General features: G+C 32.5%; 1 protein-coding gene across 3 annotated transcripts; it reads left to right on the plus strand.

Annotated features, from left to right (window-relative positions):
• Positions 1 to 90: 90 nt before the first annotated feature.
• On the plus strand, positions 91 to 25,502 carry LOC139497997 (uncharacterized). Of its 3 annotated transcripts, none has more exons than XM_071286261.1 (11): positions 91 to 258; positions 5,285 to 5,380; positions 5,886 to 5,938; positions 7,947 to 8,013; positions 8,704 to 8,771; positions 10,014 to 10,053; positions 11,432 to 12,124; positions 13,983 to 14,092; positions 15,500 to 15,565; positions 18,366 to 18,480; positions 23,232 to 25,502. In XM_071286261.1, the coding sequence occupies exons 2-11, from the start codon at positions 5,311 to 5,313 to the stop codon at positions 24,020 to 24,022; spliced, it is 2,073 nt and encodes a 690-aa protein (XP_071142362.1). In that variant the 5' UTR covers positions 91 to 258; positions 5,285 to 5,310; the 3' UTR covers positions 24,023 to 25,502. The 3 variants fall into 3 exon arrangements, with proteins under 3 accessions (XP_071142362.1, XP_071142364.1, XP_071142363.1); XM_071286263.1 differs by having other exon boundaries at positions 203 to 278; XM_071286262.1 differs by lacking the exon at positions 91 to 258 and adding an exon at positions 279 to 408.
• The last annotated feature ends 1,242 nt before the right edge of the window (positions 25,503 to 26,744 follow it).

Raw genomic sequence — 26,744 nt, forward strand, 5'->3', positions numbered from 1 at the left:
TCAAATTTAATGGTTATCTATATCTTAAAATTTCAAAGTGAGAATTAAAATTACAAACATAAAAGACTTATTAGATTCGTTTCTAAAAGTAGTCTGAAAAATCAGACATCGCCGAAGAGAGAGAAGTGGCTCGATGTGAGGAAAAAACAATGTTTTAACGCTATCTCTCAGTTAATATTTTAAATGAATCGACTGGCGATAAATCCACTCTCATGATCTCTTAAAATCCATCAGTTTTGAAAGACAGCTACCTGAAATGTATGCTAAACAGAAATCTCGTAAATTATATAGATAGTGCGCATGCTCATACTTACTTTCGGTTTCACTATTTCCCAGTAGCTGAGGATTTTCTCTAAGTTCGTTATGTAGGAATGCATCACATGCCTTTAATCACAGTTGTACTTACATGTAATTGAAATTTTCATAGAATTTATATAGGAAGTTAAAAAAGTATATATAACAACATGACATCTTTATAATAGGATTCCTAAAACTTCCCTTGCATATCAAACCTGTTGTTCTGTTGATGTTACAGGTTCAGTTTCCAAAAAGGTTTTGACACCATCAATTGTTACTTAAATAGTAGTTATTAGTTAAGTAGTCCCAGCGAATTCATATGTAGATTTTTTCGCACCAGCTTGGTTTTAATTTTCAGTGTTACTGATGACAGTCAGGAATATAACTCTATAGGCATAGGGTTAATACAGAAAAATAACATACATTTGTTATTGTAGACTAAAAAATCAAAGAACTGTGATAACATATGTATGTTACATGTTTCAAAGGGACAATATACATCATTAGTTTAGTTAAAATGTAAACAAGTTCTATTGGTATTACTATTGTCCTTATGTATACTTAACTATAGAAAGATATAACAGTTCATAGTTTGCCAATTTTGCATAGTACACCTATGTTATTACAGAAAAAATATGCCTGTAATAACTAAAGGTTGTTATCACAGTTTCTCTATATCACTCCAAAGCATTTGCTCAAACATACATCATGCTTAATTACAATGTACATGATGTATTTTAATTTATTGTAAGAAATAATGACCAGACGGCCTAGCCACAATCAGATGTGCATTTTGTGTTTCACATGAAGTCAAAAATGAGTATCACCTCAGGGAAAAACTCTTTTGATATTTTGGTTCAAAAATGGTTTAAATTATGAAAAATTGCCATGGTTAGGCTAACACTGGAAGCATGTATATAATTACATGCAGTTTTTGAAAGAAATATTTAATATTTTTATTAAATAAATGGTGTTTAAAAACTGTATGATTTTCTTTAATGGTTGCCTTCAAGACATGGTCACCAGTGACAGATTTTTGGTCAATGACAAAGACAACAAAAAATGTTTAGAACTATTGAATCTCTAACATTTTAATTGAAAAAAAAATAACAAGAACATGCTTGACTCACAGTTATTTCAAACAACAGTAGCTTTCTTTGATCATTAATCTTATCTGATAAAACGTTATCTAAAATTATCTATAAATAACAAAACTTCCAAAAGAATCCTTTCTTTTGGTGTATAGAACATTAAAATAACTTGATGCATATTCTAACAATAAACAATCAAACTTAGCAATACAATTTATATGTTTTGTCTACGGACAAGACATTGTATTCATATTTAATGAAATGCATTATTAAAACCTAATTTTGATATAGCTTAAAGTGTTATCTTGAAAAAAAAACCATACATTTTATCAGGTTTATCTACCAATGATGCTTAACTTCGAGGAAAATGGCAACAAATACATTTTGATAATGTCTACGTACAAGACATTTTATTGATATTCAATTAAATGCTTTCAAAGATGATTGTTAAAGTTAAGATTAAAAGTTACTAATTAAGTTTTAAGCGGTGTTTTTTAATTTTGGAAAATATAAAAATGTACCCATAATTCTTTATGTATCTCAATATTTTATTGATTAAGCCAAAATGAAGACACATTCTTTTAACTGAAATCCATATATCTGACTGTTTAAAACAATCAAACTATTATTAAAACTCAATTTTGACATAGTATAATGTGTTCTCTTGAAAAAATAACATACATTTTACCTATCAATTAGGCTGAACTCAAGGAAATTGGATACAAATATTGTGGTAATGTCTACGGACAAGACAATTTCAGTTAAAAAAAAATCTGTTAGAATTAATTGTGACTATATTAATGTTGAAAATACTGAGTTTTAATTTGAATAGATAACTTTCATCACCTATAAATAAGATTTAAGTTCCATAGCAGACAAATAATTGAATTTAATACTTGTTATGTACAAGTGTCTTGTCCGTAGACACTTCCTCATCTGCTGTTAATACTGAAATGCAAAGAATAAAGTTAGAGAGAGAGAAATACTTTTTCTTCATTTGATTTAGTTAATCTTTTAAGGTATGCAGCAACTGGAATAAACTATATTGAAGTAAAATAAGGTATGCTTTTTATGACTGATAATCTGACACTTTTTAAAATCCACTCCTGTAAAGTAATTATACAAAAATTGAGAACACTTAAATTACCATTTATTTATTAAAAATAAGATATTTCTAAGTTTAAACAACACATAGGACTAATTAAGACCCATAAAGCCAAGCAATATTGATAAAAAGACATGTCTACGGACAAGACATTCTGACATATTTTTGAATTTTTTCCTCTATTAATAGATGGTAGAAAAAAATGTAAGTAGTGTTTACATATCTACAAAAGAACAGGAACTTAGCAATGCAACATTAATGTAATTATGCTTCCAGTTTACTAGGGAATGCATGTCTACGGACAAGACATTTTTTCACTTTATTTGTATATCCAACTTTGATGGCATATATCTCCAGTTAGGGTACTGCAATCTTGATAAATGAGGTAGTTTTTGATAATGTATATACTAGAAGAGAAAACAAAACACAAAATAGCATAAATTTGATTTATTTTTCTCTTTTATCACTACACTGAGCAAGCTAAAAACAAAAGTACAAAATTTCATAACAAGCGCATAGTATACAACTTTTTATCATAACTTTGTAACCACTGAAGATTTTTTGTTGCAACAAACAGTAAAAGAAAGATGAATTAATTGTCTATAGCAATGAACCAATAATGTAGTTCAAATTAAGTTCACTTATTACCTATCAATTGATAAAAACAGAGAAATTTTAAATGAAACAACATAACGTGAAATTATACTCATTTTCGGCGTGTATTTTAGTGTTTTTTTTCAAAACGGTAACACCTATACATGATATTTGATATTCATTGTGAAGCCCTACATTCTCTTCTTCAGTTCAAAGATGTATTACTTATGTAAAGTTTATCTTCTTGTCTTTACAAGCCTATAACATAGACCCAATTTGAAATGCACATCTGATCTTGGCTAGGCCGAGAGCATGTAATGAGGTTCTGCGCAAGTTTCCCAGTAATTCCCAAGTGTCTCATATAATAAGTTACATTCCTTTAATAACTGAGCCTTGTTATTACAGCTAAGTTTATCCCTTAAAAGCCTCGTCTCATTGATTTATCATGGTTAATCAAAAATGTATTAATTTAATTAACAAATTTAATTTAATTAATCAAGGCTATGCATTTAGTTTCTGCGCAAAGTCTCAAGAGTTCCCTAGAACCCATTATAAATTAAAATATTTTACAAATAACAAACATATGTTATTACAGATTTAGAAAACTTAAGAAATAAAATAAACCCTATAGAGTTATATCTCTGACTGGATGAAAAACAGTAATAAGGATTGAATGTTTTCAAGTCGAGGGGTAGTGATTTTGTATCATAAATTAATACAACATGCTCTGTCACAGCACATTTGGAAATGTGGATTTAGGAACAAGGCAAACAACGGAAGTGTAAACTGGGCCCCTGTTGTGTTCACTTATTTCTACACTACAAGCATTACCTGTGGAAGGGGACGTCGACAAGCTCAGACATGAACATTTTCGACTTAAAGAAGTCAAAACATGTATTTATTATAAAAATGTGATTTCAATTTTAGACTTATCTAAGTCAGAAAATGACAGACTTGTTTAGGTCTATTTATGTTGACGAAAACATTTAATTTTACTTGGTGGCCAAAGTACACCACCTATGACAGCAAAAACCTGTCTGAGCATTCACAAGGACTTGAGCTATCTTTATTTAATTATCTAATTGAACATCCTCACTAAACACAGATGTTTTACCTCATTAAGTGTGGTTCCAGGGCAGGTGGTTGCATTGTAAGGTTAATTAACATTATCTCTGATTTTTTAGACTCTCATTCATATTTTTCTTTAGAAGACAAAGCATGGTATTTCAATGTTGTCATTATTTGATTTAGATGCATGACCTTTTTATAAATATGCGTGGGTCTTGAAGTTTACCAATTTTGATAACTTATCGACTTGTATGAGTCGATATTTGCAACTTTTCGATTCTGGTCAATTATTTTTTGATAAAAAATATTCATGATATTGGACCTATTAAAGTGTTTTATCTTGCATTACAGGGAGACAAATCCTAAAACTTACAAATTTAGACCTCTATGAGTTAAAAGCAGATTCAGAATTATTTATGTCTGAGCTCTGACTGATATTAAGCATGATAAGTAGAATGAAAATTTAGGGAAATTTTCCTGAAAATTTTTGATTTATTTCTTTTTTAAATTTTTCTATCATAATTGGGGACTACTTCCCCATTTGATAACACACTCGTGAGGCATTTATCTGTGCTACCACCATGGGGTTTATCGACAGCTACTTATTAATTTTGGCATCTCAGTATTAATATTAGAGATCACGTAACTGTCTATAATTGGTCAATTTCATTGAATTTGTAAGACTTGTCCAATTACTGTCAAGGTGACAATGGCTCAAACCTGTTCCCGAGATTTAGATGAATGGCTGTAGTCTTGATCTCCAACATTTCCAATGATTGTGGAGGGGATGGGGGGGGGGGGGGGGACAGGGCATATCATTTCTTCCTACTGTGATATCTTTGTTATATCATATATAACAACTTGCACATCTTTCAAAGCTAAGGGTTATTATCCATCCAATGGAACCCTTAAGCTTGTCTAGCAAAGATGGAACCCACTCTTAGGCAGTCCATGGGTCCAAACTCAAGTAAATTTCTAGATCTGCCACTGATTTAGATTTGCTCAAAAATATAAACTCATTTATTGAACTCAAGAAAGATTTCTATCAATAAAGCGCAATTGATTCATATACTGTTAACTCTTGTTACAAATATTTTAAATGTATGTAAAATCTGACTTATTTTTTCAGATAAATCAGATCTATAATTAACCGAAATGAGTAGTAGAGCAAGAGAAAGAAGAAGATGTTTGGAAGTTTTAGGAGTGCAAGAAGATGCTACAGATGGTAAATAGATTTATCATACATGTCATTGTAGATGCCAGGCTAAAAATTATGTACCCCAAACAGGCGTATTGTCAAAAAAGGACTCATCACACCTAAAAAGAACTTGGAATTAAAGTATGAAAAAGAAACTGTAATGTTTTACATTTTTAAAAATTATCTTGAAAATAAAGCATCTTGAATATGTCAAACTTGTATCTTTGATTATATAAAACATCATAAAATTTGTTGAAAACACTTTCATAATTCAAGTAAAATTTGCTATTTAAGGGCTAAACAGGGAAAAAGTATCAAACAAAAAACCAGTTTTAAACCGAACAAGGCAAATATTCTGGAAAATCCCTGCAAGCACAAAATCCAAGGTACAGAGAAGCTACTTCATAGTCATGCTTCATATCAATCATGTCAATACTAGATGAATATTTGTGTGAAGATTTTCATATTGCTGTGTAGGATTTATGGTCCTCTAATGCTTTATAGATTCCATTTTCAATGTATTCATTTTCAGATGACATCAAGAAAGCTTACAGGCGTATGGCATTAATATTTCATCCTGATAAGGTATGTTTAACTAAAGAGTAGATCCTAAAATATTCTACATGTCATGTGGATTATGCAGCCTGTCCAGTGTTCTCAAAAATTGATACAATTAAGGGGCATACGATACAGTTACAGGTGAGGTAATGACATTGCTAATGTAAATTGTTATTTTTCTTTAATGAAAAAGTCAATAATGCAACAGTGATATTGTTTGCCTCAAATTACAGCCGAAATTCAGCCTTTTCCCCTAGAGAAAATTCCCAATTACTATAAGAAATGGCTTAAAGTTCCTCCCAAAAAGTTTTACATTTTCCAAAAACAGTGATGGCATTGGAAGTAATGTTTGTAAATTTCGTATTCATGTTATCATTTTGATATTAGAAAGCACTTTTTAGATCCAGTTTTCTGATCAGAATCATCATAGTGTTTGTAACACATGTGGTTTTCAATGCATTAAGTACCATCATTGTTTTGATTTCTTTCCCCCCTCCGAAAAGTACCTTTCAGGTTGAAAATGTCTGACAACCAAAAATATACATGAAAAACAGTAACTCGGATAATTCAAGCCCTTTCCGTGTCCGATTTTCTCCCACACGAGGGCTTGAACTCCTTATTATCATTGGCCGCGTCGCCTGCTCTCTGTGAGAGAGAGCCAATCGGCAGCGATCAGGATAATGAATCTGCGCAACTGTCTTGTAATTGTCTTACCAAACATGTGTGTTCAATTAACACAAATCCGATAATAATTAATTAACATCAATCAACATCAGTTTACATCATTTAACATCAATTAACATCCAAAACTCCTCCTTCTTTAGCTGCCAACTTAGTAAAAAAATCCCATATTGCATAGCGGTGTGAATTTTCCGGTTGACGGTCTTTATCGAGGAAGACGTTCAGGCGTAAATGTAGCCTTCGTAGATCAGCGGAATATAACGACTGAATTATTCGGGTTAGAAAAACAGTGCAAAAAAGACAGCAAAGGTCAGCAAAAAATTGGAGATGTGTTAAGAATAAAAAATACAAATTTCCCAATTTCAATAAAAAATATGCATTTTTCCCAATAAAAAACGGTAGAGGTAGTTTTGAAAAAAGACAACAATATCACTGTGCAATATTTTTAAATTTGATACATATACAGCAAAAAAAGACATATTTTTTCTTCCAAAAGAAATGCTTACTTTTTTGTTTTAAAAGATAAACTTAAGCTGTTTTTTTGTTAAACATGTTAAATTATCTATAATTTCTCCTTTACATAAGTATTTTATAAATTTATGAGATTTTTTGTTTAGAAATAACTAGCATTTAGCAAATGTTCATGAACATAGAAAAAAACATCATTTTTTGCTGTATATGTATCATGAAATTTCAACCTCATTTTACTCAAAACAATGCAAAAAGTAGCACATGAAGGTATATTTTTTATTACATATTTGATTTAAGCCGGTAAAAAATAGCCTATTCTCAAATTTTCTTCAAAATAAATGCCAGATATAGGAAAAAATATGAGCCTGACAAATGTGGAATTGGCATTGGAAAATTGTGAACACTTGTCTTTAAGTTTTGTCAGACATTTTGAGAAGACTTATTTAACAAAATCAAAATATCAGGTTGTCAATCAGATTTCAAGACCACTGCTTTCCCTTTTAGGAGTAGCAAGAACCTGTATATAAACCCCTATGCCCATCTTTGGCAATGGGCATGCTATGTCATTAGTTACCTTGAAAAAAATTAAAAAACTATTGAAATTCATGGCCTGATTTAATCCAACAGTTTACAAAATACAAGAATGACAGAAAGCAACCTACGACATATAAAAAAGAAGATGTGGTATGATTGCCAATGAGACAACTATCCACAAAAAAAACAAAATGACACAGACATTAACAACAATAGGTCACTGTACGGCCTTCAACAATGAGCAAAGCCCATACCACAACCATTCAACTTCTAACTTCCATGTCTTCTAGTTTTGGATAGGCATATAAAGATTGTCTTGTGCTAAATTTTATTTGTCTTGTATTACCAGAATCAAAGTGAGGATGCCAAAGAAAAGTTTCAGGAGATAGGTTATGCACACAAATACCTTATTGAGGGTAAGTTATTAAACCTGGCAGAAGTTGACGAAAACCTTTGATGTTTTTAATTTAATTTTGATTAATACAGCCAATATAGGTACAATCAATCAATCAATCAATCGCCTTGTAACCTAGGTATATATAATTTATAAGAAGTAAACAAACTTTAGGAATTCTATTTTTCATTTGAAATTGTTTGTTTTATAACGGCCTATTATTCAGCAGTAAATGGTAACTTCAGCAGAATTATCATTGACTAAAAATTCCTGCTAATAAGAGATATTTTCTTAATTGATTGAATTGGTATAAAGTAAATGAAAGATAATCGGCCATTTGCTTTGAATGATTTTTTAATCAATGTCAAATTTTCCAGTTTCAAAACTCGTAATTTTTTCCATGATTGCATTGATTTGAATTGTCTGTTGGTGTCAATTGAATTGATGGAAAAAATTGAAACCAATCTTCTTGATATATTAGATTTGTCAGGAGATCCTCAAAATTTGTTAAACTATATGAAATGTTTTGCACTCGAAATCAAACTTTTGTTAACTCCTCTGAAATGAATACTAATGATACATTATTTATAAAAAAAAATATTAACCATTTTGAAGTGAACAAAGCAGTTTAAGGTGAAATAAATAGAGAAATATATTACAACTATATCATATAATTTTTATAAAGTTTTGGTGCAAATTCTATGCTTTTCAGGACCAAGTGCAGTTGGATTTCAAGAAGATGGACAATTTACTGGTCAAGCTGGTGGACATGATGTCCCAGTAAGTTATACATGTATAATGATATACTGGACAAATATCTCATAGTCCTGTATTCAGAATAGTCAAATCAACCAAATGTCAATTTTTACTCAATCCACAGGGGGTCTCATTGGGGTGGGGGTTCCGATCCCGGATCCCGCTTACTGTTTTGTCAGATTCCCGTATCCCACTTACACTATGTATGTAAGCGATTCTCATTTTTTTGTAATTTCTCGTGTCCCGCTAAACTTCATTTCCCATTTTCACGGCACAATAATTTGACTTACACATGTCACGCTTACAAAAAATAGGCAATCCACGTCACGCTTAGACCCCAATGAGACCCACTCCACAAGATAAATGAATCTACAGTAGCTTGGAACATATTGTATTGTTATTAGTATCCACACACATACACACAGTTAGATTATTGGAAGGCTAATAATTATATCGATAGCAGTATGATCAGTCTAGGTTGACATTTTAGTGGCCATTGTGATGGGAATGCAACACACTCAGATAGATTGAAGTTTCTATGACTAAGATTCCATTAAACAATCATGTACACAGTTAAAAGTGTATTTGATTCTTGAAGGGGACTGAGGATTCATTGCTACATTTTGTAATAAATAAATTTGGTGTATTTACTGTCTTCTGATTGGTTAAAAGTATTAGTTTTATTTTCAATGTTGTCAATTTTTATGGCAACATGCCCACTCTGATGTTGTGTATTCATACGCCAACATGTGTGTACGTTGTTATTGTTAATATATATATATAAATAATATAAAAAGTTCTTTGAGCCTTATTTTTGATAGAAATTTATTTATAATGAATGGCAATAATTTATTTTGAATTTATTGACCCATAAAATTAATTTTTGACTTGACATTTTACATAATCAGCTTTGCGTATTATTCAATGTGAAGAGTCAAAAATTAATTTTATGGTTCAATAAATTCAAAATAAATTATTGCTATTCATTAAATAGTAGACTACCAATTTTCATTTATTTCCTAGGTTTAAATGAACCAATTGAATTGTTCAATGAAGTTTTAAAATTTTCATAGCATTTAGAATGCAAACTTCAGCAAAACCACAAAATCTGGTATCGACTAAAATAAAGAATTTCTTCAATCCACGAAAATATATAAATCACAGTTATGTAGTAAAATTGACCTGCTGTAGTTATTCATGTGTCTGATACATTTGATATCTAAGCAATGTAAAGTTATGACTGTATTACATTATTTCTATTTATAGATTAATATTTTGACTAGACTGTTTCCATGGATGATGGGTGGTGAGTATAAAGTTAATGTTAGAAGTGTTATATAAGGCTCCTTGTTTTCAAAATTCCAATAGGGAACATACCTTTTATAATTGTATAAATAAACCATTTTTCAAGACGTTTCGGCCATTGGCCTTCTTCAGTTGTTTATTTTTCCTCTAAACTACATGGCTGACATTTCTTTTTGAAATTTTCAATCATAAATATGTTATTTAAGGGACATTTTTTTTCATTATGTCTAGAAGTTCCAAGTTATAATATGTTCCTGACTAGTATTTGTATTTTCCTTATCCCACTTAGGGACGACATCAAAAGATCGATGTATGATGTATGATAAAAAACTTAAATCAAATAGTTTGGGGGTTGGGGGGTGGGTCAACATTGCTGCAAGTTTTGTTAATCTAAAATCGATTTTACATATATCCCTATTGGTCAATCAATTTTCCCAAATAAAGTTAAGGGGGGGGGGGGGGGGGGGTCAGTGAAAAAACTATGTGAATTAAGTTTTTTATCCTTCATTGAACTTTTGATGTTGTCCCTTATTAACAAGATCTTTTTGGCTGTATCAAAGATGTTATTTTTTTTTTATAAATCATCATAGATACAAGGATTAAAACCTTGTGCTCTAGACAAGAGACTTATCAGTAACACTTGAAATGAAACAGTTTTAAATGAAGCCAATGTCTTACTGGAATTGAAGTATAGTACATGAATGAAAAGTTTGAAGTCAGATTTCTGATGCAACTTAATATTTGAAAGTGTACAGCATTGCTTTAAAAATATTTTGTCATGTTTATTGATCATTTGGAAATAAATGTACACTACAATTAAACAAGATTATTTCAAACTTTAACATTTTAAAGTCAAAACTTGTAGATATAAAAGTCTGATAATCATAGAACAAATCAAAAACGATATGATATTCAATGAAAAAATTAAGGATTAAAATGTTCCTGTAAAAGACTTGCCTTCATCTATCAATACATTTTTGTTACGATTTACAAAAGGGGGTCTCTTAACTGCACAACTCTGTCTGTCAGTTTGTCTATCTGTCATGAAATAAAAAGGTAGAAAACTGTTGTTTACATTTTCTTGGCTTTATACATGTTATAAGAATGATTTAATATTTAGCTTGATAATGTGGAGTAGTAGCCAGTAGGCTATGTTTACATTTTTCATACAACCAGTTAGCTGATAATTAGAAATTTTACAACATTTATTGTACAAGGAAAATTTTCATCAAACATTTATTAGCTTTTATAATTTAAGTTTTACTTCAGAAAATATGTATCCTTAATCATGTTAAATAATTGCATGCAGGGACACAGGTCCAGACCTGGTAATGGTCTTGTTAATGATACTTTATAAAATATTTTTGTTTATATTAAAGACTTTGGAGTAGCCAGACCTTCACCTTCACCATTTGGCGGACTTTTTGGTCATCCCTTTTCCAGTCCTTTCCACCAGAGTCCTTTCCAGCAATTCTTTATGGACCCATTCAGTGGTATGCATGGTGGCTTTGACGATTACGATGATAGTGACGATGGAGAAGAAATAGTCATTATGCAAAATGGAAGAATAACTGTGATAAAAACAGGAAATAAGGGACATTCTAGAAGAAGGAGGACCACCCGGAGACCGCAACAACATCAGGATCCTTTTCTGTCTAGATCAGCACATTTCAACAATAGACAAAGTCAATTCCACTCAGATAATAGTCACATACATCATCCTACATCAGATAATGTACATAGGTTTAACCCAAGGAAATCCTCTGACTCAAGTGATTTTCACCACAGGAGATCATCAAATTCCCAGAATTCCTCAGACACAAGTGGTTTTCATGAAAGGCGACCAACAAATTCCCAGAATTCCTCCACAAATACTCCAAATAGAACATCTTATAGCTCAGGAAATTTTAATGATCAATTTTCTACTGGTAACCAAAGTTCTGGTACCTCTAAGGTTCATTCTACTTCTACACAAAATAATGACAGTAAAGAAGGGAAATCTAAAACTAAACCTCAGACTGTGATCACTTCCAGGAAAGAAAGAAAAAAGCAGAAGAAAGCAAAAAAACCAGGTAAGATGGTAGTAATAATGGATATTGACCTCTAATCTTAAACTTGGCTTACTAATACATTTTTGTAATACAGAAGTATAACATGTGACTATAATTATGGTCAATATCATTGCTGAAACTTAAACATGTTAAAGATTTAGTAATGCAGCTTTAACTATCACCTACAAGTAAGCTACATGTTTTACTGTTACCATGGCAATAACAAGCATGATTAATAGGGATTTCCTGTTATCATGGTTATATTTTATTTAATTTGTACTCCTATTAGTTTGTCTGTCACACCTCTATTTTCATGTTCAAAGGAAAATCATAAGTATGAAAAATTTCTTAGAATTTCAAACTCTGTCATTGTTTATCAAATATGAAATGAGATTGGTTCAGGAGCCTGTAATACAGTGGTTGTCGTTTGTTTATGTGTTACATATTTGATATTCGTTCATTTTTTATATGAATCATTGTAAATAAAGCTGTTCGTTTTCTCGTTTGAATTGTATTACATTGTATTTTTGGTTATTTTACAGCTCACAATGAGGTATGGGCTTTGCTCATTGTTGAAGGCCGTACGGTGACCTATAGTTCTAAATTTCTGTGTCATTTTGACCTCTTGTGGTCAGTTGTCTCATTGACAATCATACCACATCTTCTTTTTAGCTCTCCTGGCCTAAAAGGCCAAGTGAGCTTTTCTCATCACTTGGCGTCCGGCGTCCATCGTCGTCGTCCGTCGTCTGTCGTCGTCGTTAACTTTTAATAGAACATAGGGTTAACTTTTACAAAAATCTTCTCCTCTGAAACTACTGGGCCAAATTAAAGCAAACTTGGCCACAATCATCATTGGGGTATCTAGTTTAAAAAATGTGTCCGGTGACCCGGCCAACCATCCAAGATGGCCGCCATGGCTAAAAATAGAACATAGGGGTAAAATGCAGTTTTTGGTTTATAACTCAAAAACCAAAGCATTTAGAGCAAATCTGACATGGGGTAGAATTGTTAAACAGGTGAAGATCTATCTGCCCTGAAATTTTCAGATTAATCGGATAACCCGTTGTTGGGTTGCTGCCCCTGAATTAGTCATTTTAAGGAAATTTTGCTGTTTTTGGTTATTATCTTGAATATTATTATAGATAGAGATAAACAGTAAACAGCAATAATGTTCAGCAAAGTAAGATTTACAAATAAGTCAAGATGACTGAAATGGTCAGTTGACCCCTTTAGGAGTTATTGCCCTTTATAGTCAATTTTTAACCATTTTTCGTAAATCTTAGTAATATTTTACAAAAATCTTCTCCTCTGAAACTACTGGGCCAAATTAATCAAACTTGGCCACAATCATCTTTTGGGCTAGTAGTTTGAAAAATGTGTCCGGTGACCCGGCCATCAAACCAAGATGGCCGCCATGGCTAAAAATAGAACATGGGGTAAAATGCAGTTTTTGGCTTATAACTCAAGACCCAAAGCATTTAGAGCAAATCTGACATTTGGTAAAATTGTTTATCAGTTCAAGATCTATCTGCCCTGAAATTTTCAGATGAATCGGACAACCTGCACATAGACCAAGGTGAGCGACACAGGCTCTTTAGAGCCTCTAGTTTATATTTGCTGGAATTAAATGAGCCTGTTCAAGTTTTATGGTATTTTCCCTGCATTCAAAATTGAATGTGAGTTCAGGGGGTGTTAACAGTAGTTAAAAAAATCACATTATCATGATTATGTCTGTTTGTTCTTATAAGTTAAAGCAATTTAGATGCAACTGCTTTTATATCCACTAATAAAAAAGTGTAGGATTTAAGAATTCAAAATCTAAGTGCCTTCTGAGTGTTGAAATTTTAATTTAAAATCAACATTTGATTTTTTTTTTCAGTCATTCAAACTAAACCTGCCACAGGAGATGCCACACCAGAGATGGTAGAATCAGAGTCAGAAGATAATGATAGTATCTATGACAACATTGATGATATCGAAACTAGTCAGGTATTTGTAATAATAAACTGTATATTATGTAGTATCCATGACAACCATAAAGTTATATGGTTCGCTACTGACCCCCCTACGGATCCATAGAGGGTAAGTAAAATCCATAGGATCAGTAGTTAACTGTATAACAAATTTATCGCATGCTAGACTTTTTATGCCCCACCTACGATAGTAGAGGGGCATTATGTTTTCTGGTCTGTGCGTCCGTTCGTCCGTCTGTCTGTTCGTTCGTTCGTCCGTTCGTCCGTCTGTCTGTTCGTTCGTTCGTCCGTTCGTTCGTCCGTCTGTCTTGCTTCAGGTTAAAGTTTTTGGTCAAGGTAGTTTTTGATAAAGTTGAAGTCCAATCAACTTGAAACTTAGTATACATGTGCCCTATTATATGATCTTTCTAATTTAAATGCCAAATTATAGTTTTGACCCCAATTTTACGGTTCACTGAACATAGAAAATGATAGTGCAAATTTCAGGTTAAATGTTTTGGTCAAGGTAGTTTTTGATAAAGTACAAGTCCAATCAACTTGAAACTTAGTATACATGTTCCCTTTGATAAGATCATTCTAATTTTAATGCCAAATTAGAGAATTTATTCCAATTTCACGGTCCACTAAACATAGACACATTCTTGTTTCTGCTGCGTTTTGTTAAAAAATAACAATGAAACACAACAACATTAACAGATGACGTCACCATTAAAGGGTCATGAACCCCTATGAAATTTACTTACCCCTATGGATGCATAGGGTCACCACATGAATTTCACCAGCGTTGTGATAAATAAATCTAGATCATAGCCCAAAAAGGTCATGCTATCTAGGGATTATAAAATGGCATCAGGAAGAATATTACTATGACGTTATTTGGATAGCCTAGCTAAGTAGTATATCGTTCAACATAGATAGATATCTAAGACACAGCGCCTATACTGGCTGCTACAATGTTGAACACAACCCTGGTATCCTATGCAGTATCTATGACAACCTTGTATAATATTGAAATCAGTTTTTAGCAATTTAGTCTAACACATGTATGATGTTATTAATCAATTGTGTGTAAATCAACTCATTATTGGGTAAGCATATATATATTTGACATTAAAAACTATATTATATTGTGCACATTGTATAAATTTTTATAACATTAAATGATTATATCCTGACTTTAGTGTTACTCAGCTAACAGGAACTAAGGAAATAAAACAGTAAGAAAAAAAAACCTTAAAGAATATTTGTATAAGCAGTACATGCATGTGTCAGTAACAAGTCATTGCAATACAACCCAATAATATTTAAAGGGAGACAGAACATTAAAAATATTCAACTTTTTATTAGTTAGTTCAAATTTAAAAGAAGACAAAAATTCCACATGTATAATATTGGCATGATACAAGTAAATTCTCTGTTGCAGGTACCATTGAAATTGAACAAGAAACAAAGAAGAAAACTGAAGAGAGAAAGAGAAAGACTGGAGAAGGTAAAATACAATTTAAAATAGCTTTTAAGAAAGAGTCAAATTGAGCAACATTTTTTAGCTCACCTGGCCATAAGGGCCAAGTGAGCTTTTCTCATCACTTGGCGTCCATCGTCCGTCGGCGTTAACTTTTTACATTTTGAACTTCTTCTAGAGAACCACTGAATGGAATGTAACCAAACATGGAATGAATGTCTCTTATGAGGTGCTGACCAAGTGTTGTTACTTTGTAGCCGATCCATCATTCAAGATGGCCGTCAGCGGGGACTTAGTTTAACATAGGACCCTATGGGAAATGCATACAACTGACTTCTTTTAGAGAACCACTGAATGGAATAAAACCAAACATAGCATGAATGTTCCTTATGGGGTGTTGACAAAGTGTTGTTACTTTGTAGCTGATCCATCATCCAAGATGGCCACCAGCAGGGGACTTAGTTTAACATAGGACCCTAAGGGGTCATCCATAATTGTCAACCATTTTCCAAAGTGTACAAAACGTACACTTGGGGGGAGGGGGTTAAAAAATCAACATTTTTACCGTACGCTTTTTTTTTTTATTTCCAGAATTTATTTCGTTTCCGTAGGGAAGGTCGATGTATAAAATCGAGAATTGGCTTGGGTGTGTTTCTCTTCTTATTTCTTCTTTATTATTTTCACTTGATGATATTTATTTCGATATCATAATTCTCCTCAATCCGGATTGAACGATTAAAAGATCAAATCATATGAAAACTAAATCTTTGATGAAATGTAAACTTGTAAAAATTTTTAAACAAAAAGTTTGCAAGCATTTCTCAGTACCCCCAATTGTCAATTTCACCTGCTTTATTATAAATCGTTATCGTTTCACTCTGTTAAATAAAAAAAAAAAACTGATGGAAACACTAAATTCTTTGAATGTTTTGATTTTGACAATTAAGACGCCATTTTGTGAAAAGATTTTAAACTGGTCCTTCGATTAATTTCCTTGTAATGTATAACCCGAATAATGTCAGTCGTTATATTCCGCTGATCTCCGTTTAATCTCCGATTGCTATTAATATCGATAATCTATAGGCCGCTAGAGGGCGCAGAATTATTCGAGTTATGTAATGTATTCCAAAACAATAAACCAATAAAACGGAAGTAAACTTATTTTTCTTAGTATAAGCCTCCTTTAATTAGGAGCACCTCCATATGAAGTTTAACCTTAACCTTAAAAATTATCCAATATATGTACACGTTACAGTATATATACATAAACGATAATAGTGCCATGAATGGCACATTTACAGGGACCTTTTAAATAGAAATACAGGCGGGAAATTTAAAAACTTAAAATGTTTTAAAACATTACACTTTTATTGATTGCTGTCTTGAGCTCTGATTCCATCAACAACTGTCAGTCCATACTTTACCAATGCAATATAACCATCCATTTCCCTTTCTTTGATTCTTAGCATAGTTTATGTGCCCTTTTGTTAATCTTTTGCATGCTCTAGGTGCCCTTTTTCATTGGAGTTCCCACTGTGTGATAGGGGAAACACTTATCTTTGAACTCTTACTTCTAACAAAACACAAGCATCACAGATAAATGTCATCAAATAAAACAGTCAGATATGTTTTAGTTTATGTTCAATGCAAATTTCTATATTAAACTAAAATATAATAGACAGGATCTTCTTCTTATGAAGAATGATTGATTCCTCTCTTGAAATTTGAAAATGGTTGATGTACACTTTTTGAGGGAGGGTGGGGGGTCTGAAAAAGTGTACGTTTTGTACACTTTGGAAAATGGTTGACAATTATGGATGACCCCTAAGGGAAATGCATACAAATGACTTCTTTTAGAGAATCACTGAATTGAATGAAACCAAACGTAGCATAAATGTTCCTTTCTTAATGAGGTGCTGGCCAAGTGTTGTAACTTTGTATCCAAATGTTATCTTTTTTTATATGATTTCAAAAACCCAAGTAGATTCAGGTGAGCGATACAGGCTCTTGAGAGCCTTTAGTTTTAATTCTAAGGAGAAATCCAATTTTTATTTTATTAGACATTGAATATTTCTTTTTTTGTTGTTGTGTTTATCTCATATTATAAATGTTATAAAAACCTTCTTCCCTTCTGTAAGTCATTGACTATTTCTTTTTAGAGTTTTTATCTTGGTTAATAACTTAGAATTTTATAAAATATGTACACTGAAATAAGAACCATAAAAATAACATATATCCTCCATTTTGTCCTCAATTTATATTGTAAAACACTTGTTTAACTTTGAAAAAATACAAATGTCACTTGATTTTCTGTTTTAAAAATTCCAATAGGGAACTTACTTTATATTCTTGTAGCAGTAAACCAATTTTTGTACTTTCTGTCAAATCTATGTCAATTTGTGTTAGTAGTTACCTCCCTTAGGCTCTGTATAGCAACAAAAAAAAACCACACCTGAAGACTAAATCTCTTTGATTTAATAAAAAACCAACCTGTTTAGACAGTTGGTTGGTTTTCTTTGCCAAGATGTCAAGTTTTGCTCCCCTAATAGTAAACAGGGATCAAGCTTTGTAAATTTGTCAAAGAATTGGTTATGTTAACCTATGGAATCAAAGGTAATTAACTTATGTGCATAGAAAACATGAGAAAAGGGGGTTTAAATACCATTTAGCTTATAATTTGTAGTTCATCCAGTAAATCAGGTCTATTTTAAATTAACTCTTGATTCTAGTGGCAAATGGCAATATGAAGCTTTCTTTTCTTTATCTTATACTCTTAGATCATCAAATCTTGATATAAAAAAAGTATTAATTATCTCATGAATTACAGGAAATGGCGGAGACAAGCAGTGGAAATGTTAAAATGTCTGGAAAACCAGTTCCACACGAAGTTGAAGATGATGATGAGACATCCTCCAATTCATCTGCTACAAACAACACAGAAGGTAGTCTTTATAATTATTATTTTATTTTTTGGCGTTTTAAAGCCACTTTTAGCACCACTTTTGTGCTTTTTCATGGCTATCAGTTTTTATGGGTGGAGGAAGCGGGTGTCCCCACAGAAAACCATCAACCTTTTATAGGAAAACTGACAATCCTAGTAAATTAAAATTCAAGTTGAGTGGGTAGTCTTTATGATAATTACATATGTGGAAATTATTTACACTTTCATATACCTATTTCACTAAGATAGTGTTATCGTCATATTTGTTAAATTTAGCAAAAACTACTGTAAAAGATAGATAGAAGCTTAAAGCAAGAAACGTTATAGGCAAAACAATATCTGCAAAAAAGGAAGTACCAGTAATTCATGAAATGTGTGATTATAGAAAAAGTTCCGCTTCATTCTTATAAAAAAAATCTGAAATGCAAGTTTTAATTATTGAGATATCAACCCTGTCACATTTTTAGCTCACCTGACCTGAAAGGTCAAGTGAGCTTTTCTCATCACTTGGCGTCTGTCGTCCGTCCTCCGTCGTCCATCGTCCGTAAACTTTTACAAAAATCTTCTCCTCTGAAACTACCGGGCCAAATTTAACCAAACTTGGCCAGAATCATAATTGTGGTATATAGTTTAAACAAGAGGCTGTCACAACGACAGCAAACCGGATTTATTAATATTTATTTGTGTCCTGGCAATATCACAAGAACCATTACTGATGAATGGTGAAAGTGAAAATTGTCAATATCAAATTTGACCTCCATTTTGTCATCAGTATCAACATCTTAAAATTGGAAAAGCTTAGATTGAATGGTTCATGAGTAAATGCAACAACCTGAATTCAAATGGCATTTCACAATCTTTCAAGAACCATATAACTCCTGAACGGTAAAAGTCAAAATCATCATTATTGAACTTGACCTCTAATTTGCCATCAGTAACAACATATAAAAATTTCAAAAGCTTTGGTTGAATGGTTCATGAGAAAATGCACGGACACGACTGGAAACACCATTTTTCAATCTTTCAAGAACCATAACTCCTGAACAGTAAAAGTCAAAATCGTCATTATTGAACTTGACCTCTATTTTGTCATCAGTAACAACATATTAAAATTTGGGAAGCTTTGGTAAAACAGTTCATGCATAAATGCACGGACACGACTGGAAACACCATTTTTCAATCTTTCAAGAACCACAACTCCTGAACGGTAAAAGTCAAAATCGTCATAATTGAACTTGACCTCCATTTTGTCATCAGTAACAACATATTAAAATTTGGGAAGCTTAGGTAGAACAGTTCATGCGTAAATGCACGGACACGACTGGAAACTCCATTTTTCAATCTTTCAAGAACCATAACTCCTGAATGGTAAAAGTCAAAATCGCCATTATTGAACTTGACCTCCATTTTGTCATCAGTAACAACATATTAAAATTTGGGAAGCTTAGGTAGAACAGTTCATGCATAAATGCACGGACACGACTGGAAACTCCATTTTTAGCTCACCTGGCCCAAAGGGCCAAGTGAGCTTTTCTCAGCACTTGGCGTCCGGCGTCCGGCGTCCGTCGTCTGTCGTCCGTCGTCGTCTGGCGTCGTTAACTTTTACAAAAATCTTCTCCTCTGAAACTACTGGGCCAAATTTAACCAAACTTGGCCACAATCATCATTGGGGTATCTAGTTTAAAAAATGTGTCTGGTGACCCGGTCAACCAACCAAGATGGCCGCCATGGCTAAAAATAGAACATAGGGGTAAAATGCAGTTTTTGGCTTATAACTCAAAAACCAAAGCATTTAGAGCAAATCTGACATGGGGTAAAATTGTTCATCAGGTCAAGATCTATCTGCCCTGAAATTTTCAGATGAATCGGACAACCTGTTGTTGGGTTGCTGCCCCTGAATTGGTCATTTTAAGGAAATTTTACTGTTTTTGGTTATTATCTTGAATATTATTATAGATAGAGATAAACTGTAAACAGCAATAATGTTCGGCAAAGTTAGATTTACAAATAAGTCAACATGACCGAAATGGTCAGTTGACCCCTTTAGGAGTTATTGCCCTTTATAGTCAATTTTTAACCATTTTTCATAAATATAAGTAATCTTTTACAAAAATCTTCTCCTCTGAAACTACTGAGCCAAATTAATCCAAACTTGGCCATAATCATCTTTGGGGTATCTAGTTTAAAAAATGTGTGGCGTGACCCGGTCAACCAACCAAGATGGCCGCCACGGCTAAAAATAGAACATAGGGGTAAAATGCAGTTTTTGGCTTATAACTCAAAAACCAAAGCATTTAGAGGAAATCTGATGTGGGGTAAAAATGTTTATCAGGTCAAGATCTATCTGCCCTGAAATTTTCAGATGAATCGGTCAACCTGTTGTTGGATTGCTGCCCCTGAATTGGTAATTTTGAGGAAATTTTTGCCGTTTTTGGGTATTATCTTGAATATTATTATAGATAGAGATAAACTGTAAATAAGAATAATGTTCAGCAAAGTTAGATTTACAAATAAGTCAACATGACCGAAATGGTCAGTTGACCCCTTAAGGAGTTATTGCCCTTTATAGTCAATTTTTAACCATTTTTCATAAATCTAAGTAATCTTTTACAAAAATCTTCTCTTCTGAAACTACTGGGCCAAATTAATCCAAAGTTGGCCACAATCATCTTTGGGGTATCTAGTTTAAAAAATGTGTGGCGTGACCCGGTCAACCAACCAAGATGGCCGCCACGGCTAAAAATAGAACATAGGGGTAAAATGCAGTTTTTGGCTTATAACTCAAAAACCAAAACATTTAGAGGAAATCAGACTGGAGTAAAAATGTTTATCAGGTCAAGATCTATCTGCCCTGAAATTTTCAGATGAATCGGTCAACCTGTTGTTGGGTTGCTGCCCCTGAATTGGTAATTTTGAGGAAATTTTGCTGTTTTTGGTTATTATCTTGAATATTATTATAGATAGAGATAAACTGTAAACAGCAATAATGTTCATCAAAGTAAGATTTACAAATAAGTCAACATGACCGAAATGGTCAGTTGACCCCTTTAGGAGTTATTGCCCTTTATAGTCAATTTTTAACCATTTTTCGTAAATCTTAGTTATCTTTTACAAAAATCTTCTCCTCTGAAACTACTGGGCCAAATTAATTCAAACTTGGCCACAATCATCTTTGAGGTACCTTGTTTGAAAAATGTGTCCGATGACCTGGCCATCCAACCAAGATGGCCACCACGGCTAAAAATAGAACAGGGGTAACATGTAGTTTTTTGCTTATAACTCTGAAACCCAAATCATTTAGAGGAAATCTGACAAGGAGTTAAATTGTTAATCAAGTCAATATATATCTGCCCTGAAATATTCAAATGAATTGGACAACCGGTTGTTGGGTTGCTGCCCTCCAATTGGTAATTTTTAAAGAAATTTTGCTGTTTTTGGTTATTATCTTGAATACTATTATAGATAGCGATAAACTGTAAACAGCGATAATGTTCATCAAAGTAAGATCTACAAATAAGTCCGCATGACCTAAATGGTCAATTGACCCCTTAAGGAGTTATTGCCCTTTATAGTCAATTTTTAACAATTTTCATTAATTTGGTAAATTTATGTAAATTTTTACCAAATATTTTTCTCTGTTACTAATTGGCAAAGTTCATTATAGATATAATTGTAAGAAGCAAGAATGTTCAGTAAAGTAAGAACTTCAAACACATCACCATCACCAAAATACAATTTTGTCATGAATCCATTTGTGTCCTTTGTTTAATATGCACATAGACCAAGGTGAGCGACACAGGCTCTTTAGAGCCTCTAGTTCAATCTTTCAAGAACCATAACTCCTGAACAGTAAAAGTCAAAATCGCCATTATTGAACTTGACCTTCATTTAGTTGTCAGTAACAACATATTAAAATTTTAAAAGCTTTGGTTGAACGGTTCATGAGTTAATGCACGGACAACATTTGATTGCCACCCGCCCGCCCGACCGACCGACCGACCGCCCGCCCGCCGTACATCCCCAAATCAATAACCGACATTTTTGTCACAAAAATCCGGTTAAAAATGTGTCCAATGACCCCACCTACCAAACAAAATGGCCGACATGGCTAAAATTAGAATATAGTGGTAAAATGCAGTTTTTGCTTTATATCTTTGAAACTAAGACATTTAGGGGAAATCTTTCAAGATTTAAATGTCCATCAGAATAAGATCTATCCCCTCACAAATTTTCAGATGATTCCTACAACCTGTTGTTGGGTTGCTGCCCTAAAATTGATAATTTTAAGGAAATTTTGCAGTTTTTGGTTATTATCTTGAATACTATTATATATAGAGATAAACTGTAAACAGCAATAATGTTCAGCAAAGTAAGATCTACAAATAAGTCAACATGACCAAAATTGTCAGAGAACCCTTTAAGGAGTTATTGTCCTTTATAGTCAATATTGAACAACTTTTCATCATTTTTGTAACTTGTACAAAAATCTTCCTTTCTTAAACTATGGGCCAAATTTAACCAGCTTGGCCACTATAATTACTAGGGTATCTATTTAAAAAAAGTGTCTAATGACCTCGTCTACCAACCAAAATGGCTGACATCAGTAAATACAGTAACAGGTGAGCGACACAGGCTCTTGAGAGCCTCTAGATTGCTAAACATGTGTTATTTCTGAATTTACAGTACACACAGTATGCTCACCTTAACTTGACTTTGATTCACTGTACATTGATTTGTTAATTCTTTTTATAGAAAAAAGGAAGCATGCAGACGACAACATTCACCTTTTTGATCACCTTGCTCCACAGTCATACCAGGATGAAGAAGAAATGATTCGAGTTGCCATGGAGATGAGCAAAATGGAAGTGAATAACATAGACGATGACACATTTTCACAAGATGATACAAACTCTAACTATGATAATCTTACTGATGAAGGTCAAAGTTCAAAAGGTCATGATAACACTTCGTGGTACGATGATATAGGCAAAAGTCCATTTGCCAAAACTCCAATGGAAAACATGAAAAAGACTTATTACAAAGATATGTCATCCACAAACTTTGACCCTGCATCTTATTATAAGTCAAGTCAACCTCAAGAGCCAAGGTCACAAAATAATTATTCCAAATCTAACAAAGAAAACTTTGCAAGTGGGCATTCCACTGGTGTGGATTCTTCTACAAGCAGAAATTATGGAGCTACATCTCAAGGTCATGAACCTAGTTCTAAAGGTCAAAGCACTAGATACTTCTACTCAAAGGACTATAAGGGACCAGAAAATGTTGGTTCATATCAACAAAAACCAGTTGAACAACATCATCAGAAACACTTTAAAGCTTCCAGCAAACCATACAATTCTCATAAAGAAAAGCATTCATTTGATTTAGATGAACCAGATGATGTTCCCTTGAATTTGAATGATGTTAGAACTAGAGGTGCTCCTATTGGGAGTTTTCATACTCAGGAGGTGCTGAACGGTTCATTGAATGTGCCGAAAGGAATTCATGTGACTCAAATAAATCATGTATATAGAAAAAAGTGATGACACATTCATAGTTTAGCTATATGACTTGTTTTTAGGGTCTGATGCAATTATAACATTATTGATATCAAATTGTCAATTCTCTGAAGGGGAAGATATCCCCATGAATTATTTATTAGGGGTGATTAAATCAAAACTATTATGTTTGTTATTTGCTGGGTTTTTTTACAATTAAATTAATAATATTTCATTAGCATTAATTCAAATAAGTCCAACTATTCATGATTTTATTAGTTGGGACAAACCATTTGAATAGGTTGGATTCTTTATATTTTGTAACAAAACATTTTGCTGTTTTAGGTGGGAGGAGACTCTGTTTTATTTTGCTTTTCAAATTTTGAAACTGGTTACTTACTTGTTAAAATCTCCGTCTGACAAAAAAAATCATCCTATTTTTCTCCAACTTCATTGAGATTTTGTTGATAGTATTTCTGTGCTTTATTTTTATTTTAATGAAAAGTAATGCTTCTTGGAAAGTAAATAAAGTATCCTATGTCTTCTAGAATGTTGTTAAAGCTAATTTATAATCCAATGTTATCAATTAGTGCTGAAATGTTAGTACTACATATGTTATTCCAAAATTTTGGACAAATCAGTTTTCAACACTTTTTCTTCATGCTTAAAGATATTGGTTTGCTATTTGTAATATTGTTTTATCTTGACAAGTTACAAATCAAGTTCAAATATTGTTCTGATCTGATTATTTTGTGCAGAGTTATGGGCCGTGGACTTAGAAAATTCACTCAAATATTCAGTTTTCTGAACTTTTTTTCATCTTGCTTAAAGATATTGATTTAATAATTGGTGTATTGTTTTATCATGACAAGTTACAGATCAAGTTCGAATTTGGTTTTGTGTTGGTCAGAGGATTTAGTGCAGAGTTATGGTCCTTGGACTTGGAAAACTCACTTAAATAATCAGTTTTCCAAACTTTTTTTCATCATGCTTGAAGATATTAACTTGATATTTGTAATATAGTTTACACCATGACAAGTTATAGGTCAGGTTAGCATTTTGTTTCAGTACAATTAACCTTTAATCGGTAGGGGAATGTGTATTGCCATGCTTATTATTATTCAAATGCATGTTACTATTTTGACTTAAAAATTTATGGATGAATGTTTTTTTTTCTATCAAATTAAATATTTATTGTTTAAGAAATTCAATATTGAGATACTTTTTCTCTGTGAGTTGCTCTTATAGTAGTATACCTGTGATAATTTACCGCTTGATTATTACTTTTTGGTCAGAATGACCAAAATTAAATGAGCAAGTCGCTCTTGCTTACAGGTATAAGGCTTTGAGATTATAAATAAGGGTCAATGCCTGGCCTGGGTCATTGAAGACAAATAGTTATGGTTCTTCTTGATTCTAACATATTTATATCAGAGTATTGCCATAATATGGTATGCAACATTTTTTTACTTGAAGGAAATTTATTGTTTACAATTTTGTTTATAATAAATTTATTATGTTGACATAAGTTGTTATAAATCTTACAATATTTTAGTTCAGTTTTCATGTGAACCACTGAAAGTCAAGAATATTTTCGTATGCAGTTGTGGTTATTATTATTGGAACTCTTATTTCTATTGAAATTATTGGGTTCCAATTACACAGTCCTAGTCCATTATTACACGGAAACATTTTTAATTTACACATAGGAAACATATCTCTGCATAAACAGTTCATTTAATTCATTAATAGCATGAAAAACCATTCAACATATTAGTTACAATTTATATTTTACGATAAAATTGAGAATGAAAATGGGGAATGTGTCAAAGAAACAACAATCCCAACATAGAGCAGAAAAAAGCTAAAGGCCACCAATGGATCTTCTACACAGTTAGAAAATCCTGCACTGAAGGTGGGCTTAAAAAATGTGTACCATACTAAATCAGTGAAAATGGATATCTTTAATATTAACTCATAAACTTATATAAATGAACTTAAAAAAAATCCTACAAGAATAACAAAGGGCAGAGGCTCCTGACTTGGGACAAGCACAAAAATGTGCTGTGGTTAAACATGTTTAGTGAGATCTTAATCCTCCCCCTATACCTCTAACTAATGTAGAAAAAATAAACACTGTAATATGCTCAGTATAACTCACTTTGAAAGATCGGAGAGTACACTTACATGTCAGGTCAACAGCAAGAAAAGCACTATGATAAAACTAAATTTTGTATGTAACATTAATTGTCCTAATGAGGTCTTTTTATGTGTAAAAATTGTCGAAAACCGTTTCAATGCGGTAAAATCATTTAAGAGTTGTCTATTGTGACAACATTTTTTAGAGTAACTGGTCATTACGTGATGTTCCACATGGTGCAGTGTTAAGATTTTTCAAGGGCAATACATTTTTATGACTCATTTATGGGCATTATGTTATTGGGTCTGTTCGTCTGTTTGTCTGTCTGCCCCCTTCAGGTTAAAGTTTTTGATGAAGTTGAAGTCCAATAAACTAAACTTCAAACTTAGTACACATGTTCCCTATAGTATAAACTTTTTAAATTTTAATGCCAAATGAACGTCAGGGTCAATTCACTTGTACCACACAGATACCAGTTGAACTTAGTCAAGGTCTCTTCACATGTACCACACAGATACCAGGGTTGTTGAACTTAGTCAAGGTCACTTCACATGTACCACACTGGTACCAGGACTGTTGAACTTGGTCAAGGTCAGATCACATGTACCACACTGATACCAAGGCTGT

This window comes from Mytilus edulis, chromosome 12, assembly GCF_963676685.1.
Source record: "Mytilus edulis chromosome 12, xbMytEdul2.2, whole genome shotgun sequence".
Taxonomy (NCBI): domain Eukaryota; kingdom Metazoa; phylum Mollusca; class Bivalvia; order Mytilida; family Mytilidae; genus Mytilus; species Mytilus edulis.